General features: G+C 37.1%; 1 protein-coding gene across 4 annotated transcripts in view; it reads left to right on the forward strand.

Moving 5' to 3' along the window:
• Positions 1-19,540, forward strand: part of PPFIA1 (PTPRF interacting protein alpha 1) — a gene marked incomplete at its 5' end in the record, with an annotated part of 58,816 nt that extends 39,276 nt beyond the window's left edge. For 2 of the 4 annotated variants that reach the window (XM_080619146.1, XM_080619147.1), the window contains 10 exons: positions 5,892-5,973; positions 6,103-6,303; positions 7,108-7,170; positions 9,401-9,576; positions 9,663-9,760; positions 11,817-11,992; positions 12,563-12,631; positions 14,409-14,574; positions 15,793-15,863; positions 17,186-19,540. In XM_080619146.1, the coding sequence (XP_080475272.1) occupies positions 5,892-5,973; positions 6,103-6,303; positions 7,108-7,170; positions 9,401-9,576; positions 9,663-9,760; positions 11,817-11,992; positions 12,563-12,631; positions 14,409-14,574; positions 15,793-15,851 (1,090 nt within the window). In that variant the 3' untranslated portion in view covers positions 15,852-15,863; positions 17,186-19,540. The remainder of the gene's footprint in view (positions 1-5,891; positions 5,974-6,102; positions 6,304-7,107; positions 7,171-9,400; positions 9,577-9,662; positions 9,761-11,816; positions 11,993-12,562; positions 12,632-14,408; positions 14,575-15,792; positions 15,864-17,185) is intronic. The other 2 variants (XM_080619148.1, XM_080619149.1) reach the window with 1 other exon arrangement.

Here is a 19,540-nt window from a genome sequence, read left to right on the forward strand (position 1 = left end):
CAAACTTACAGATAAAAGTGGACTCAAACCCACACCCACGTCTGTTTTATTTAATACCTGCTTTGGGTTTGATTCATTTGGATTTCCCAAAGTTGCCTTTGGCTGTTACTTGCTCCAGAGTGTGCAAGTGTTGACAGAGTGAAAGCCTGAGGTGTTCTGTACAGACATCCTTCTGTGTGCATTTGCTGGTTTCTTTCTAGGTGACTCTGAAAGTCTTTCCTTTTGTGTTGCAGCTGCTAACTGCTGCTCTGTTCAGTAATCTTTTCACTTCTGGTTGTCCTGACACTTTCTCTCTTCTATTTTAACAGCCGAAATCTTTACTTGCAACATTTAAGTCTGATTTCCTATTTTTTTCCCCTATAAATTGTGAATATTTCCCCTTTTTTATGGCACCTTTTAGATACACAGTTACCTTTTCCTACTCATGAGAATTTTTTCAGTGTGTGTCCTAGGAAATCTTTAGTTTACTGTTCAACTTTTGGGTATCTGTTGAACACTTTGTCGTTCCCAGACTTAGAAGGGATGAAGCAAAGATTATAAGCGTAGGTGGAAAATAGATATTGCTACTAGTAGAAATCTTGCCTCTTATATGGTAATACAGGAAACACTCAAGTTTCTGTAAGTAGGATCAGGCATTCTTTGCATTTTTCCACTCAAATCTGAGCCATTTACCTTGAACTTTTGTTGCTTCTGTTCTCTTCAGCTGCCTTTACTCTGTGTTGCAAAAGCTGACCGAGATCAGACATGTTTTGCTTTTTTACTTGCCTTCTGAAGACCGAATAGCGAATATTGAAAAGAAAGTGTGCTTCTTTTCTCTTTGTGAGAGATTTCTTGCAGTACCTAAGTTCTATTAACAAATAAGAATAATGCCTGGTGATTGCTAATGCAAACCAGCAGTGTGTTGGTTTGAAAAGTCAGAATGGAATGTGGGTTTGTTTGTGTAACAGAATGCTCAGCTGTTTTTCTTCAAGCCGTTACACTGAAGGCAATCCTACATTATTATGATCTGGTATTTTCCCTTTTCTACAGAGCTTTAAAGTCAGGCTACATCTTGGTTGAATAAATGCTTTTAGGCTGGTCATACCTAAATAGGGGTAGGCCTGTTCTTGGAACAATATAGATCTTTCTCAATAGCAGGAATAAATATCATTCTGTAATAAATCAATCTATGCTGTCTTGCTTTAATAAATGCAAAAAATGCAGTTGCAATCATGACTTTTCTTTGTTAACATTCTTCTGCATTTCAAAACTTACTGGTCTTAAGTGTACCTCATGGCTGCACGTTGTTGGTTGCTTAGGAGGCAAGTGTCTATATTAGACAAATGAAAACTTAGAGTTTGAAGTTGTCCTGCCTCCCTATTAAATATGGGTGTGTTTTTATTCACAAAAAGCTATCTGTGATTCAGATATTTCAGTGAAAGTGGGTATGAAACAAGAAACTGTCTTGATGAAGATCTATATCATAATGTTTAGTTTCATTACTCTTATTGCTGACTGCGGCAGCAGGGCCCATTGAACTTCCATGAGAAGTGAATCTACCATTATGAAAATTCGAGAGAAATACTTGAATGCAGCTGTTTCGGATCCTTTGCTGCCTTCTTGAGGTGCTCATTATTAAAAAGTGGTAAAGCTGCTCTGAATTGTTTTTCACTTTGATAGTGGAGCAGAGTTGGGTTAAAACAAACTCTCAAGGCTGACTGTTCACTTATGAACCTGTATTCAGCAAAAAGAATTCCAGTTACCTGAATGCTTGGAACAGTGACACCTAGTTCTACTTAGTCTTCACTAATCCGTATGTGCTTCCTTATCTTCCTGATTTCTAAACACAAACAGACTGAAGGCAGTATCCAATGTCTCTACTAACAAAAATCTGTAGTTACAGAGCTAAATTGCAGTCTGTGTTATTTGTCTGGTTTTGTATGCCTTTGAGTTCACTTTAATCCTCATTTTACATTTTTCCTTCATTGTTTTATTTTCCTTTTGTTTACCATTTGATGTGGTAGTGCAAAATCAGGGTAAGTTTATACTTATTTTCTTAGGATGGTTGTGAAAGTATGAGAGATCTCATTTGGATTTTTTAGCAATATATTAAAAGCTCTAACTTTCAAAAGAAGTCTGATGAGAGGAGACACTAGATTCAAAAGAATTTATTGTGGAAAATGTGTTGCTGAAATAAATCCAGTGTCGTGTAGTTCAGTGTCAATGCTAGTTCAGTGTCTTGTCTTAATTTGCATGGTGTGTATTTCTATAGCGGAAATAATAACCTTACTTAGAATGGATTTAGTTTTGTAATTCAGGTTGTGAAAGTTGTGTAGCATTGGTGGATATTTGTGGCAGTTCATTTAGAAGGTAGATATTTGTGTAGAACTGTTGTTCTTTGTTTAGTAAGTCTTAACTTGGTTTTGGTGTTTTGTTCGTGCTGTTCATCATCTTTGTGAGCTGTGCCATGGACAGTGTTTGCCCCAACTGTACTTGTGCTTTCTGTGTACAACATGAACTTAATACTGCATTAGTCATAAAGGAAAATCCCTAAATTTAAGATAACTCTCCTTAAAAAGGTACACACAAAAGGTTTATTGCATCCCTCAAATCAGTATATAATAAGGATATTGACCTTCCACTGGTGTTCTGCCTGAAATTAGTCTATTTTCATCTTGTGTTTTGCTATGGCTGCCTTTCAGTTTTTACACCTTGCAAGTCTGTCATTCCCATCAGTATCACTCTCTTTACCACCACACGGCTCTGCTCTGAACTTTCTCCAAATCAGTTATTGTCAGTTCCATCCAAGAAATCTGGAATACAGCATTCCCCTTTGGCTACAAGTTCTGGATTTATCCATTCCCATGCTGTCGTAGTCCAGTGACAAAGTGTTGCTCTGGGCTGCTTTATTTTCCTTGTGGGGTTAGTGTATGCTTGCCTGCCAAGAGCCATTCTAAATACAAATACTTCAGATGGCCTTTAAAGGGCCTTGTGTGTTCACATCTACATCAACCACCTGGAATTTTGACATCATTTCTCATCCCATATGAGCACAATTTCTTTGTTCTCCACAGCTGGTGTTAGATGCCTTTTGAGTGTGTCTAACAACAAGTGTTCCCCTCTTGCAGCAGCACATGTGGTCTTCTATTCCAAATGATGTTCAGCCAACCTTTTATTAAGTCTGTAGACATCTATCCCTTCATTTTGTCACCTAAGAGTTAAACCAGTAGCCAGCTACTCCTTTCACATTCTTGTGTCCTTCACAGTGCCAGCTTTATACCATCTGCTAACACTGCCGACGTTACTGCAGTACTTTTTTCCTCACAAAGATACAAGGCTGGATTTCGCATCCACTTATTAAATGGTATAATTGGATGGCCTGTGAAATCGTGTCAGATGTTCTTTACATAATCTGATCATGTATTGCTGGAATGCAGCAAGCTTCTTGGTGAAGTTGGAAGGGAGTTGTTGGAAAAGTGAAGTTCTCTGCTACAGGAAAAAAGCATGGACCCATTATTGGCAGATGAAACATCAACTGCCTTTGAATTCCTCCTGTGAACTTTCAGTTTAATATTTCCCATGCAAGTGCATTTTCTATCTCTTCTTGCATATATATGTATTCCACAATTAATTTTCCCCTTCGTGGATGCATTCCTCTTTGGGTAATATCAGCATTAAGTTATCTCATAAACACTTTTTGTCTATTTCTGTTTCTACATGTTTGCCTCCATCACTTAACACTTCCTTCCAGCCACACAGTTGTTTTCTGCATACAATACCACCACGAGTTTAAAGTTTGCGTCATAACCTTATGTGTCTGATATAATCCCTGTATTACTGATCTCCAGATGACTTACTGTTTAATGGTTAACCTGAAGCAGGCAGCAAGACTATAAAACTACTAAAAATGACACTGGAGGTCTCTGAATTCCATACAATACCCTAAGCAGCTTTGTAAGCTGGAGGACAGGCAGTGATTACCTGTTTTTGTGGGGTCATCCTAGTCAGACCTGAGACTGCTTTGGGCATGGCTGTGCTCTTTCATCAGTAGTGGTCCTCCCTCACTGTGCGCAGTTGTGTTACTACAACCACCAAAAAGAAAAACTCCAATTTTGAAGTTAAACTACTTGGGAAAAACATTGTGTTCCTTTCTGGCAAATACAGTATTAAGCATTTTATTCTGTTCTTATCAAGCAGTATTTTATAATATCTTATTAATTTATTTTTCTCATGTTTTAAATCTTTAAGCAACAAAGTGAAGCAAAACTGATTGTGTTCAGGGCTGGTGATTTGTGGGATTAATGTAATGTATTCTGCAGTAGCAGGAAAATAACTGATCCTTTATTCCTAATTTAGAAATATATGTATCTTTAAGTGTACAAACATGCATTAGCTTTTACAGTCTTCTCTTTGTTAGTGAAATCTATCTATTGAGCTGCTCATTGCTGAACACTATTTCCACCTTAGTTGTTGGCTCTTTAAAATGGGTACATTAGAATGGTTATTTGTAACCAGTTGTCTGGCAGTTCCTTCCTCCCTCCCCTCTTTTCATCCTTGGGCAGCACATTTAATTAGGGTGAAGTACTGGGAAGCTCTTTTAGAGCTATAGGAATTTATTGACATGCTGGTGGAGAAGTACTGTCTATTGATAAAACAGTTGCTAGTAGATTTATTACTTCATTGATTATTTTTTATACTTAGTTATCAATATAACATAAGGATTCTAAGTATGCAGGCATGTCTAAAAGCTGAATACTGCACATCCATTTTGTGCCAGTAGCAAAGGAAGCTACTAATCTGTCAGTAACCCCTTTGAAAGGTATCTTGTGTGGTAGTTTTTAATATGTAGCTTTTAAATATTTTATCATCTTAGGTCTGTTCAGTACAGTTCTGAAGGCAGGGAGATCTTGTTTGGTTTAAATTGTGAGAAAGTGATAAAGTCATCATGTGGGATCTTGAATCTGTTGTGTTGCTGCCTATCTGCCTAATTCTACACTTGCAAGCATGAATAAAAAGCCTAAGACAGTAAAACCTGTCCAAATTAAAGTTCTGAGGAGAGTGAGTGGAGACTCAACTATACACAAGGCACCTTAAATATGCTCTTTTCCAGACTTTATCCATTTTTTGGGAACAGATGTACCCAGGCAACATTGTGTGCTTATACCCACAACACTAGTTTTTGTCTTTTGGTTTATCAAACAATTTTGGCAGCTATTTATAGGGTTCTTGTGAGCTTCTATTGTTTCTGTAAGCTGAATTGTCAATATTAAGCTTCAGCCTCTTCTATGTCAGAATAACAAAGGAAATGGTGTCATCAGAGGAGATGAAAGCTCAGTTTCAGTACACAGCCTTTCAGAATACAATTGCCAAAGCATGAGTCTCTGAATGTAATGGATGTCTGAAGTGGTGCCTGACAGGCTCACTGTTGCAGGCTAAAATTTGCCATGGAGATGGTTACTGTCCCACTTTCCAGCCTTAGTAGCCTGATGGACATTACCTTTTTGATAGCATGAGTATCTGATGTACTCATACCTTTCCGCAGGTTTCAAATCTGCATTGTGAATACAAATGACTTCAGTTTGAACAGAAATTTGCAGTAATTGAGAATCTGACAAACAAGTCTGAGATCTCCCCTTTGTGTTGGCAGTGTTGGTTGGTTAGAGTGGCAATAGCAGTTTCTGATACCAGTTTCTAAAAGGCAAGATCATGAAATTTCCTGTCCAGTTCAGTTTATATCACTGCATAGTCCTTGAACATGTGCTGTGGCTGCTTTACTGAGTATATCATATAAGGCTGAGAAAGAAAGGAAGTTAACTGTTGGAAAGAAGATAGTAAATTGGATACAGTGTTTAAATTGTAACATCTGTTTACTAGTTTCTGTTTATTACTAATAACTGTTCCTGTAATTGTAGGCATGAGTTGCTAGAGGAAGCCAGGAGACAAGGTTTGCCTTTTGCGCAGTGGGATGGGCCTACTGTGGTAGTGTGGTTGGAGGTAAGTGGTCCCTCGCGAAGAAATAAATACAAAATCAAAAACCTCAATGTACACACTTCTAAAGGACGTAAGGTTTTGGAGGCAGGAATGTCTTCCAGACCCTGCTTACTTCCTCTCTTTATGTTCCAGCTGTGGGTTGGGATGCCAGCCTGGTACGTGGCTGCTTGCCGAGCAAATGTGAAAAGCGGTGCTATCATGTCAGCCTTGTCTGATACAGAAATACAGCGTGAAATTGGAATTAGTAATCCTCTGCACAGACTGAAGCTGAGGCTGGCCATTCAAGAAATCATGTCACTAACAAGTCCGTCTGCTCCTCCCACCTCAAGGACGGTAAGGAATGTGATCCAGCTTTACACATGTCGTAAAACCATGGCGTTCCAAGAATTCTAATGAAAACATGTAGCTGAAAGGATTTGAACTTCAAATAGGAATTTCAGGAGACATTAAATGGTAGAGGAACACATTATTTAAATTTAGGATGGGTTTTTTTCATGGATATCAAAGGAATAACTACATTTTCTTAAGGAAAGGAGGAATTTATATCAACTTAAGTATGTAATCCAAAACACTTAGAGTGCACATTATTTGCCTCATCTTTTGGCTTCAGAAGAATTTATAATACAGGTGAAATATACACGTGCATACAGAAATTAGTAAACTAGTTGGAGGCTCTTTTAATCCATGAATAACAAGGCCATTAACTCCAAATAACGGTTCAGGCCACATAAACTAGGAGTTCACCTATCTGTCTATGCTATAGTAAATTTAGACACTTAGTGTGAATTTCCTGTCAGTCTAAAGTTGCTTCTCTGATTCCTGGGATTACATACTGGACTTATAAATGTGTTTTCAGATTAGAGCACAGTCAAGTGTTTGCCCATTAATTACATCAGTGTAAGCTAATTATCACCTTCAGTGTTGTTAATATCTTTGAAGAAAAGTGATCCATGTTAAGGCTTTTGTTCCATGCCATTGCTTTCAATAGATACACCTTTACTTAAGACTTTAGAAACCATTGCTTTTACCCATGCCTGCTCCTTCGTGTACCGATTGCTTATATGTTCTGCAACCTCTCCTCTTTGTTACTGCTTTCCTTTCACTGGATGGGATTGATTCCCTGTGGGGTCATATTAGACCACGGGAAATGTCTGGGTAACACATGAAGAAATGGAAAATCTTACAGCCACCCAACAAACGGTTAGTTTATGGTGTTGCCACTTCTTTTCCTTAGAGTGCTTTTCCCACCTTTTGAACACTTGATTCAAGTGCCTTTTGGTCTTCTTTTTTCTTTCTTTTCTTTACTGAATGCATTAAAATTCTGGGTCATTGCTTCTTCTAATGACTAACCTTGTAACCTGCATCTTGAGAGTTTTTTCCAAAAGAGGGAAAAAAAATCAGCATTGATAAGATTGTAAACAACACTTTCAATGTGTAAAATGAAGCTCTGATTTGATTTCTAGACAAATTGAATCATTTGCGATGAAATCTCTTCTCTCCACAAAACTTTAATCAGTAGATGGGTTTTGCAACCTCTCATATGAAAATGAGTGCCTTATATATATACATATTTACAATGCATGATGCTTGCTTTATCTAGATGTTTTGGAATGCAGTAAATTTAGTTTTGCAGTGCACCTTTAACTTGGATCTCAGTACTAAACTTAAATACTAATATGTATGTGTTCTTTTGCTTTTCTAACCACGTAACAGGAAGATGAGGAGGGAAGCTGGGCTCAGGTTGGAAACTTTATGTAATGTTACAGATTATATGTAAACTCTCCTGATAATTAGAGCATGAAGGGATCTGTTTTTCCTTTATAGCAATTTTGTTTACTGATTTGGTGTGGCTTGGGGGTTGGGATGAGGGAAACTACAGGCTTATCTCTGTATAAGACATACTTGGAAGAGATACTTTTATATTAATTTAAATATTTTAATGTTTTCTAGAACTTCCAAGATTTGGTGGTTCATCCTTTAAACTCTGTAAAATACTTTGTTACGTAGTACATCATAAAAAGCTATGCATAAGGGTTTTTAATACTAGGATTGTTAGAGGGAAGAATATTCAGAAGTCTTTCTTATCATTAGCTTTCCAAAATATTTATCCTCTAGCTTATGAATTACCAAAACCTAGTTATTCTTTCTTAATAAGCATTGTTGTATTCCACGTATTGAACATACTAGATGAGGTTTTAAAATGATTTCATGACATAAAGTGTGGAAAGTTTTGTTGGGAGACAGCTCTGGGAAGCCAGAAGTCCAACAGGAATATCTGCTCTGTGCAGAATGTCCCGGCTCAGCACAGCCACCATCATAGGTGTGCTACAAGATATACTGAACCTACGTAGTTAAGCAGATTTCTGTGCACTAATTGTGTAATCCTCCTTCATTAATTGTTTTCTCTTAAAGTGGTGACAAATCCTAATTGCATTGTCAGGCATTAATATAGTTGAGTGTTTTGTACACGGATATAAACAAAACACAGGATTTGCCTGTGACCCATATCTTTGGTATAGTATAGTCTCCTCTTGCTTGGCTGCTCTCCAGTTTAAACCTGTTTAAGTCCCATTAACTACATCTCAGATACTCATTTGCAGATTGTTAATGATAACTATCATAGCTTGTTTCCCTGCTACAAGAGTAACATGCACTTTCAGCCTGCTACCTAGTGATGGCTTGGAGAAATGCATTTCTATGTGGCCTTGCTCCTTTGCAGAAGATGCTTCCTCTAGAGGAGAAATAAAGCTTTTGACTTCGAATTGCACAGTAAAAATGAATTATTACCTTTTAAATTCAGGGAAAAAAAGGAGCTGCTGGGTTTTGTTGCTCCAGGAATGATTAGATGCATAGTAACAAACTTATTTTTAGAGGTTTTCCCAGAAAATGCCTGGTGATTTGCAGGTCAAAAATGCAGTGAGATAAATATATATTTACTTATTATTTTTAGGATAAGGAGCAGGATTTAGAATCGCCTGTTCTTCAGCAGTGGCTTTTTATCAGTTTCTGAAAATAACCCCCCCCCCAGTTATTTTTTTTTGATCTCTTGCATTTATATGGTAATGTGACAAATAAAATATCCTCTCCCTCCCCCCCTGTTTTCAAGAGACACTATTTTCAGCATCTAAAAGTGAAATGCTGGGACTCTTGCTATCAAAATGGGGTAGATTAGTCTATTTTTATGAGCTTTTGCATATTCATACTCTTCAACATGAAATTTAAGGCAGTTTTACTTGCTCTAAGTATCTAAACTTGCTTTTCTTCATCAGAGTAACTTCTTCAGAAAACATGTAGTTTGCTTTGCATACCTTTACAAGCTGAGAATTAAATAAGCGCAGTTTAACTTTGATTTCTTTGAAGTTTTATGAAAAAGCTTTTCTTTTTTTACTTCTCATTTTAATAAGCTTATTCCTTCATTTCTTAAAAATAGACGTTAGCATATGGTGATATGAACCATGAGTGGATTGGCAACGAATGGCTCCCTAGTCTGGGGCTCCCTCAGTATCGCAGCTATTTCATGGAGTGTCTTGTTGATGCTCGAATGCTGGATCACTTAACTAAAAAAGATCTGCGTGGGCAGCTTAAAATGGTGGACAGCTTTCACAGGTCAGTAGTTTAAACTGGTGGCTTAACTTACAGTAAATGTTTCCCTTATCTCTATAAACACTTTCTTTGTTTCCTTTTCTAAACAGAAACAGTTTTCAGTGTGGAATTATGTGCCTACGAAGACTGAATTATGATCGGAAAGAACTTGAAAGGAAAAGAGAAGAAAGCCAGAAGGAAATCAAGGGTTAGTGCATTGACCTTGGTCTGATTCTAATGTGTTTTCACTGGTCTGCTTCAAATATCTATTTATAAAATATCAAGTCCTAAACACAGGAGATGGGTCTGGATGCAGGCCCCAAACAGTGGACCATGAAATACATCACTAAATCCCATGTGCAGGGATGTGCTGCAAGTGCAGGGATGTGGTGCAAATGCAGGCATTTTTGAAACTCATTGCTCTGAAGCTTGAAACAAAACTAAATGTTTTAGAAGATGAGGGGTTTGAAAATGTTTTTGCTGTTTTTCCTTTTGTGTGTTTTTGGGTCTTTCTGCCTCTACAGGATTTTTATTGTTGCTTGTGGCCTCTCATTTCTATTACCCAGCACTTGGAGAAAGTATTGAGGTGATGTAGGTGTTTATATCTTCCAGATTCAGGCTTATTATGGAACAAGAGATAAGGAAGAAGAAAAAGTAGGATGGGAATTCACAGTATTTTGGAAGACTTCCCATAGAAATTCTGTCCCCTGCCTAATATCAGCACACTTCTTCTGACATCTTAAACTAAAACATTAGGTTACCGTGTACCCAATTTGCTTAGAAGGCCCTGTGCCTGCTCTTCCCCATTCCTTTTGAAATGTTGGTACCTTTGGTGGTCATTCTACTAATTTTGCCAGGGAACATTCCCAAGAGTCACAACTAACTGGCATGAAACAAGCCTGTGTTGTGGCTGGTAAGCCTTTTTTAGCCTCCTAAATGGTATGACTGCATTTATTGCCTATAGGGAATTGCCCCTTGGAACATGTAACTCTGAAATTCCTCCTGGGAATTGCTTGGGGAAGATGCTAGCTGACACAAGCCAGAAACACGCTGAGGATCATTACAGCAGTTCAGTTGGTATAGACATTCCTGAGTAGTGTAAAAAACCCTACTTGTAAGGATGTATTTGTTGTTTGATGTTTGGGCTGAACCTGTAAATGCTGCTTTGTAATGTTTTATCGTTTAAAAAATTCAAAAGATGAGATTCTATTGATTGCTGAACTGTTACAGTATAGAATGCCTTCCAGCAAACTTCCAGTATATTTAGTTGCCACTTATAATTTATGATTGTGGAAAAGTGTAGTAGTTCGCATTATTAAATTGAACACCTTCAGAACTTAAAGGTAGATTAGATTATAAAACTAATAAATAATAAAGCTTTAAATAGCAATAATTAAAGCTCTCTGTTCAAATCCAGTACTGAAGTGCATGAGAAGCTGCTATAAGATTTTTCTTTTGGGCAGTATAATTTTTAATCTGCCTTGGGTGGCATCCAAGTGCCTAAGTGGCTGTATAAATAGAAGATCCCATATTCACAATCTGCATGAATGCTATGCCCAGCTGAACTTCTTGTAACTGTGACTAGCCTCTGTCTAGGCAGAGGAGATTGAGTGAGGACTGCTCCTTCTGGGTGCAAGGAAAACTACTGTATGGAAAGAATCATAGAATGGTTTGGGTTGGAAGGCACTTTAAAGCTCTTCCAGATCCAGCCATGGGCATGGGCAGGGACACCTTTCACTAGAGCAGGTTGCTCCAAGCCCTGCCTAGCCTGGCCTTGAACACTGCGAGGGATGGAGCAGCTGCAGCTTCTCTGGGCACCCTGGGCCAGTGCCTCACCACCCTCACAGGGAAGAACTTCCTGATATCTAATCTAAATCTCTGCTGTTTCAGTTTAAAGCCATTCCCCTTTGTCCTGCCACTACATGCCCTTGTAAAAAGTCCCTCTCCAGATTTCTTGTAAGCTTCCTTTAGGTATTGAAAGACTCTTATAATGATCTAACACTGAGTCGTGGAGTCTAAGCATGAAGTTTGGTTGGCAATTCAGAGCACTTTGTGCACACCAAAAAGGCAGGGGCAGATTAGATCACAACATAATTAATTAACAAAATTCTTTGGGGGCTACTGCTTAACAGCATTTATGACTAACTGTATATGTGAAAACCAATCCCAACATGAGCATAGAGATCAGGAAAGGACTGTGGGGTTTTTGTTCAGGGAAGTTGTATTCTATGATTATAATTTGGGTAACTCTTTTTTCTCCATAGATGTCCTTGTCTGGAGCAATGAAAGAATGATCCATTGGGTAGTGTCCATTGGTCTTAAAGAATACGCAAATAACCTTGTAGAGAGCGGAGTTCATGGTGCACTTGTGGCCTTAGATGAATCATTTGATTACAATGCATTAGCTCTCCTATTACAAATACCCACTCAAAACACACAGGTAAGCAGGAAGTAGTTACTTTATGGCTGATAGGATTTTTGTCCTCTCTATGAGGTTAAAAATGGGGGTTTTTGCTTAGCTGAGGGCATGTGTTTCTATTCTATTTCTATAGTTCTAGAAACTTTAGAATGGAAAGTTATCCATTATCCTGTAAGATAAAAACAAAGGACTGTGCTTTTCTTACTGTTTTCTAAGTGTTAATAACAATTCTGGTTGATAAATTTCCTTTAAGAGAAGACACTGTTTGACTATTTTCCCTGTAGCCCATCGTCACATTAGTGTAAAACTCATCAGTTTTGTTGTTTGCTGGTTTTTGCTCTGAAATAAGGAAGTTTGAACCAGAAATCATGAACTTTGTCCCAGTTAAGGGAAGGGAGAGAGCTGTTTAAGCCTTCCTTAAATTTTTAATAAGTTACAAATTAAATAGTAACTTTTCAAGTACTGAGTATGTTTATTAAACTGATAGGTATTTAACAATGTGGGTTGTAGTAAGCTTTAAGAATTACTATACATTACTAATTACTAGTCTTTGGGAATTGATTTCCATTTCTTTTATGCTATAAACTTCAGGCTCGTGCTGTTCTGGAGAGGGAATTTAATAACCTTCTTGCTGTGGGCACTGACAGAAGACTTGATGAAGTAAGTTACTTGAGCTGTTGACCCATTTTATGGTCCTGAGATCTTTATCAAAACTGCTAAGTGAAAGAATTCAGCTTGAACCTCTTTAAGCTATTGACAAAGAAGTAACAGAAAGCTTAACTTGTAATTCTTTGTCTTTGAGAGTTTCTGAATGTGTCAGGTTTTGTGTATTTAGGTGAGATGAATTTAAATATGACAGTATTGAGATTTGCTTACAGGGTTAATAAGTAATAGGAACACTTTGGGCTGAATCCTGTTTTTCTATCTAAAATGTGGTAAAACTAGTGACCAGTGATGTAGGTGGACAAGCTGTAACAAACTAGGTGTGAGAGTTTTTTCTAGACCCTGTGAAACCGTAGCATAAAGGAGAGAGTATTACATCTTTAACCTTTTCAGTTATCAATGCTGTAACTCCATGAACAGTTACAAGCTGGTGTTAATTCCTTAAGAGAACCTTAACTCTGTGCTGCCTCTCCTTTGGTTCTCTTGTTCAAATGGGAGTTTGTGGTAGCACATGTAGGCAGAAGTGGTTCAGATTAAGTGGCAAAACCCTAATGTGGTTGACCAGATCAGGGGGCCCGACAATGTATCTCAAACATATGTGTGAGTATGAAGAAGAGAACAGGGAAAGAGTGAAAGTGCTGGCATGAATGGCTTTTAGATCAAGTGAGGTGAAGCGTACTCCAGTATGTTTATGAAGGAGGCTTCTAGGACAGACCTTAATTGGTTTTGTGTTCATCTTTTGCCAAATGGATTTGTTGTTGGCCTTCTGTAGCACATCCTGACAGCTCTGTTCTCAGCACGCATCACTAGTAGAGATGTAGCTTTTACTAATGTCATTGGAAAGCAGCTTAATAGTTTTCTAAGGTGCTTTTCCTTAGGTGATTTCAAACTGTAAGAGAAGGGTCTTTGAGGCAACAGGTATTTGCTCTGCTCTAGCAATCACAGGGCGATCACAGCAGTCTCTTTAAATAATGTGGATATTTGTCTCCTCATTCTACAAGGGGATAAAACTGGGTAAAATGCCATTCAAAAGATTGAACTGTTTCTAAAGGTGAAGTTGGCAAATGGTGATACATGATGGGTATATTTGCATTGACACAATACCTTCACTCTGAAAGACATTTTTTGGAAGTGGGACTTAGTGTTCTATTCAGTAAGTGCTCTATTATAGTTCTGATGTGGAATATTACTTCAAAGATGCAGAAGCATTACTGGGCAGAAAATGCACATGTTAAGTTTACCCAAGTGCTTAAGCAAAAGACTTCAGAGCAATATAATATTTATGACACTTCCTTGTTTCCCCCCTCACTATCACTTCCTGCAATCTGTGGCATGAGAAAGCACAATAGTGGTATCATTATCCCTGTAAGTCAGAATTGAAGGTTAAAAGCAATTGTTCAGATTAAGCCTCTATTTGTTAGTGTTCCCAAAGCAGTTTTTACGATCTGCTCCACTCCTCATATCCCTACAGAATGAGTGATGTGACACTTGGGAATAACTGCAAATCATGGCATGCAAACATTTGAAGTACAGAACGTTTTCCTCAATGTGCTGGGCCCATGAATTTCCATAGTTATTGAGCTGAAGAGCCTACATTCTAGCAAATGAACACAGATGGTTGCAAATTAAGACCTCTGCTGCTGTTGCACCTGAACTATTCTTCACATTAACTCATTCATTGGTGATACATTTACTTAAGATTGTCATTAATCCTTTTAATGTCAGTAACAATCCTACTTTTTTGAATCACTAATGATGTTTATCAATGTAACAGGATGATGATAAGAGCTTTAGGAGAGCACCTTCATGGAGAAAGAAGTTTAGACCAAAGGACATAAGAGGTTTAGCTGCTGGATCAGCAGAGACTCTTCCTGCAAATTTCAGAGTTACAACCTCAATGTCTTCACCCTCTATGCAGCCAAAGAAGATGCAGATTGATGGTATTGATTTTAAATTATTTTAAGCATGATGCGTTTTTTGCTTGAGATTACAGGGGAATTAAGTTCAAATTACCTTTTTGCTGCATAAAAGCGTCTGCCTTGTGCATGGTTGTATATATAACATCGTGTTTAACCACAGGGTGCTTTATCATTTCAGGAAGTTCTACTAAATGTGGAATTTCTTTTTGACTTCATTGGAATAATAAAATGAGAATTATAGTTAAAAATACCTTTATTTTAAACTAGGAAAATAAAATGACATTTTAGTAGAAGTCTTTTAATCATGTGATGTGTAGTTTCCTAAGTAGCAGCAATTAGACCAATGTAAGTCCCACTTCTGAAATGCAGTACAATGCATTCAACAGTGATGTGATTGAACTCCCTTGAATAACTTTGAGGTTATTAAAACTTGAGTAAAAGTCTCCCCTGCAGTGGACACTTAAGTATTGATCATACTTGAAGCCACTACTTCCTTCGTTGCTGTGTACTTAGTGATCTGTATATGTGCCTGTGCAGAGATATATATTAAACCCCCCAAAAACCCAGCAAGAAGTGGATCAATGGTCACATGAGGTATCTTGTCTGTTTAGAAACAGTCTCTTTAGTACCATGAGAATAAACTTTTACATAAACGTGTTCTACAAACCACAAGTAAAAATAAATGGAAAATGAGTTGCATTGGAACAGACAGGGTAAGAACTTCAGCATAACCTGAGACTTGGCTCAGGTTCTGAAAACTGTATTTATAAGTAAAGCTGAAAGAAGCAACCTGTGCATCTGATATTACTCTCTAAAATGTGAGATGTTTTAAATTAATACTATCAATAGCACAGAATATTTCCCATAATTTGTGGAAAATGCTGTCAATGAAAATAAGTGAAGTCTTTACCATTTAAAAGCCCTTTCTTCCTATGAGATGCGTATATTAAAAAGGCAAAACATAAAAATATATAAACTATATAAAGTAGAAAATAAATCACTTGTAGAATTACCTTTGCCAGGTTTTGTGTGCTAGCTGGCAGGCAGACATGTTTAGAATTCCTTTTGTTAGCCACTGAACTACAAGTGGTTAACATAGGAACTGTAAAATACCTCCTGCTTTTCTAACGTGTAACCTTAGTGCGTACCATAGCTGTAATCACATTGCTGTGATGGGTTGTTTTTGAAAACTAACCTGCATGCTGTGTTCTGCATGTCTTCCCGTGCTTCTGGAAATAGGCAGTGTATCAGGAACACAAAGATTGGATTCTGCTACAGTAAGGACCTACTCCTGTTAAAGCCTTCTCCTGGTGAGTAAAGTTGATAGGTATAATGGTAAACCAGCTGTTCATGAAATAAAATGTCAGGTATTTTAATACAGTGAATTTGCACACTTCAGACTGGCTTCAAGTTTTCCACATAGATTGTTACATTGAAAGCTTGTAGTGTATTTGCTACAAGGAGAACTATGAGTGTTTAAATATTTACTTTTGTAAACGTATTATTTTGAGGGGTTTTTTGAACAGCTTCAGAAAGGGCCCATGACAAATAGCTTTGTAGAAAGTGCTGAAACCAAAGGTTGGGTGGAACAGCTTGTGAAAGTGGGGAGGAGGGAAGGGAACTAAATTAGGCATGTAAAGGAAAGAATTTATTGTGTGACACTGCAGTTGAGATTACTGATCTTTTAGAGTCCTTGGTCAGTTACCCCACTACAACATATTTCAGTACTGAATTGTTATGGGGTAATTCCGTAGTTGTCCAATTCTTGGATTCACTGTGGTTGCTTAGGCTGGCTGGTTGGATTTAGCTACCTGCAGCCTAAATTTGAGTAGCTGTGAGCAGTGCTGGCACTAAGAAAGGAGCTTGATAACACGAGGGTGTTGTAGCACAAAATACATGTGTTTTGGCTTATGAAAGATATATATTACTCCAGGATTTGATACAGCATCTCTGCTGTATTTTCTCATGGAAAAGTATTTCTCTCATTTTGCGAAGAAATCTGGAAGCTGATTTTTTTTTATACTATATTGGATTTTTTTAAAAGTGAAAATCTTGCCCTCATTAGCTGCTATTTTCCATGAGCTATAAATTGCCTGTCTCTTCCGCTTACAGCTTCTCTCCTTTCCTCTCACCAGTAATATCTGTACCAGCTCATGTACTGAAGTACACAAGTTCTGAACCTTTTTGCATATACAAGTTTAGCTCTAAAGGGCTCTTATGTAGTGTTGAGAATGGAAACTCTTGCACATAGCAACTGGGATCATGTGGCTCTGTGAGTTCATAATCTCATCTCAGAGGCTATCTTAAATTTCTTTTAGTTTCAAGACACTGAAGTTTGAAGTCTTTCCCTCCCCCAGATTCTCCCCAGTGTTACAGGATTTTCTGTAGTCAGATGACCTAGGATAAAAATCAAGGGAGCAGAAATACTTGACCTTAAGTGGTTTACTTTTGCATTGCAACTGAAGGTATCAGAAGGCCATAAAATTGTATTCATCATGGCATGGCAATAATTCAGTGCATGTCTGCTACACTGCAGAGCTGTTTGTGCCAAACTTGGAATGAAATGTGTTTGAAAACCTGCTAATGGATTATTTCTTATTCTTTTTGTGTGGTTTTTGTTTCTTTTTTACAGTTTACCCACACTATTTCTACCGGTGATATGCAGCATTTTGAACATTTGGAACCCTTAACCTGTTAATACTTGTTAAATGGACACTTCGAGATATTTTATTACAGAGTTTTTAATTAGCAAATAAATTCATGAGTACTATAGAGAAAATATTTTAGAATCTAAATGTTTCTTATATTTATGTGACTTCTCATTTATATAGTTACTTACTTTTTTCTGTTTCTATTCAGTCTACAAATCAAATCATTGCTGATTTTTTTTTTTTATTCTAAGTTTAGTCTTTCCAACTGAATGTACTGTAATGCTTGTATGTATATGCCCTATAAGCAATATAGGGTTTTTGTAAATTATGCAGTTACTGTAATTATCATTGTTTTTTAATAATGAAACTGAAGGTGAAAAGGATTTTAATACCTTTGTAAAAGTATCATGACACCAAGCAGTATATATTTTGTCTTTTTGAACTGTTAGCTTAGCTCTGAAAACAAGTCCAGCTTTTTTTCAGGTAAGCCCATGTTGTTGTTGTTGGAGGTATGGTACATGATGGTTCCTCTTTTCAGAACTGTACCTTTCCACAAAGAGGATTTGTCAAGTAGTGGACATTTGTTTTTATTTAAATTGTAACTTGTTTTAAAAGCTGGGAGGAACTATAACACTACGGAACACATTTTAGAAGTGACTGACTCGGTCATAACACTCTCTGCTGTACTTGTGTAGCGTATCTTCACGGTGACTGAAGACAAGCCATAAACCAAGGACTCTTTGTTTTTATTTTTCCTTAACTGAGGAAGATAGACTTCATAATAATTCCTGGTCGTAATCCACAGGCCACAGAGAGTTTTTGTCCTAGATCTTTTTTGATTTAACACACTTGTGGAAAGATGCTCTTGACACTAGTTTTAATGGACCAATCCTTGAAGCACTGCAGTTTCATGTCAATGAGAAGTTAAAAATGAAGGTACAAGGGGCTGAAAACTGAAGCAGTGCAACTTCTAATAAAGGCCTTACTTTTCTTATGTAAGTCATCATTTGTGTTTTGTAAGCTTCTGAAGAGTTGTCTGGACTTTAATTTTGATGGCTGTAGCCATTTTGGACTGTATGAGTAGAAAATGTATCCAACACTTGTAAATGGCATATTAAAAAGCCAGCAAGAATCTGTTCAGATGGTGCATTATTTATTATGCAACAGTATATATAGCATGTCTTTTATTCTTGTTTGTTTTCCACTTTTAACTCGCTTGTAAAACTGAAATCCATTGTTACTGTTCTGTTTTTTCTATTAATCTTTTGTGTATTTTCAGATTATGTAACAATATGTACAGTCTACTTTTGAACTATTTTTATCACAGTATTATTTATTGCTTTCTTTCAATAAAGTACTGATGCATTTTCCACTGCCAATAAAACACTATTGAAAAGCTAAGATCTAATTGTATGCAGGCAGATACTTTTTCAGCGAGTGGATATTGTCAATAAAGCATCTTAATGATTGTTTGCTGCCCTGTAGATCTTGTTTCTCTCCAGTAGAGAAATGTTCCATTAGATGTGACATTTTCTTTGGAATTGTTTAAGCTCGTGTGTTAATCACTTTGTGAAAACCACTTTTCCAAAGAAAACTGCTCTATTGCCTACTTCTATGCATAGTTAAGAGCTATGGTTTACTGCTAAAAGTATCACACAACTTCAGTGTGTTCAGGTCCACATGATGAAGATTAAAGTACTGTTCTATATAGCAGCAACAGTTGCTTTGTTAATAAAATGAGATTATGACCATAGTGATATTGGGGGAGAAACATAGGAGTCAAGGAAACCGGTACAAAATTGGGTCACAATAGGGCTGCTTATGTCAGTTTTAATATATTTGTAAACCATTTCTTGTATAGAAAAGAAGACAGAAGGATAAAGTCACAGAATAATGGAAGCAGTAGAGAAGCATAATTCATCATGTTCTCTAGATCAACAGCAGGATGTGGAATGCATGGAATGGAGAAACATTGTGATTGATGCTTTAAACATTGTTTGATAACCATCTCTGTTTGTCTAGCTTGTCTGTATGAGTTGCTATCTATCTGATCATTTGCAGTTGCTTTTTATATTCTCAGAGAATCTATCTTTCTACAAAAAGCTAAAATGAAACTGCAGAAGGAGATCCTGACTCGCTGTTAAGAAAAAAGATTGCATAGACGTTTCTGGTCACTGATGTGATAGTAGGTGTTCGAAGTCATGTATTGTTGCTTCTCAAGAGTGAAAACGATGCGGAATAGACTTGTAAAATGTGAAAAGAAAATCTGTTTATTATTTTAAGGCTGTAAAACCTTAACTGTTATGGAACAATGGAATTGATATGAGAGCTAGAAT

This window comes from Psittacula echo (genome assembly GCF_963264785.1).
Source record: "Psittacula echo genome assembly, chromosome: 5".
Lineage (NCBI taxonomy): Eukaryota > Metazoa > Chordata > Aves > Psittaciformes > Psittacidae > Psittacula > Psittacula echo.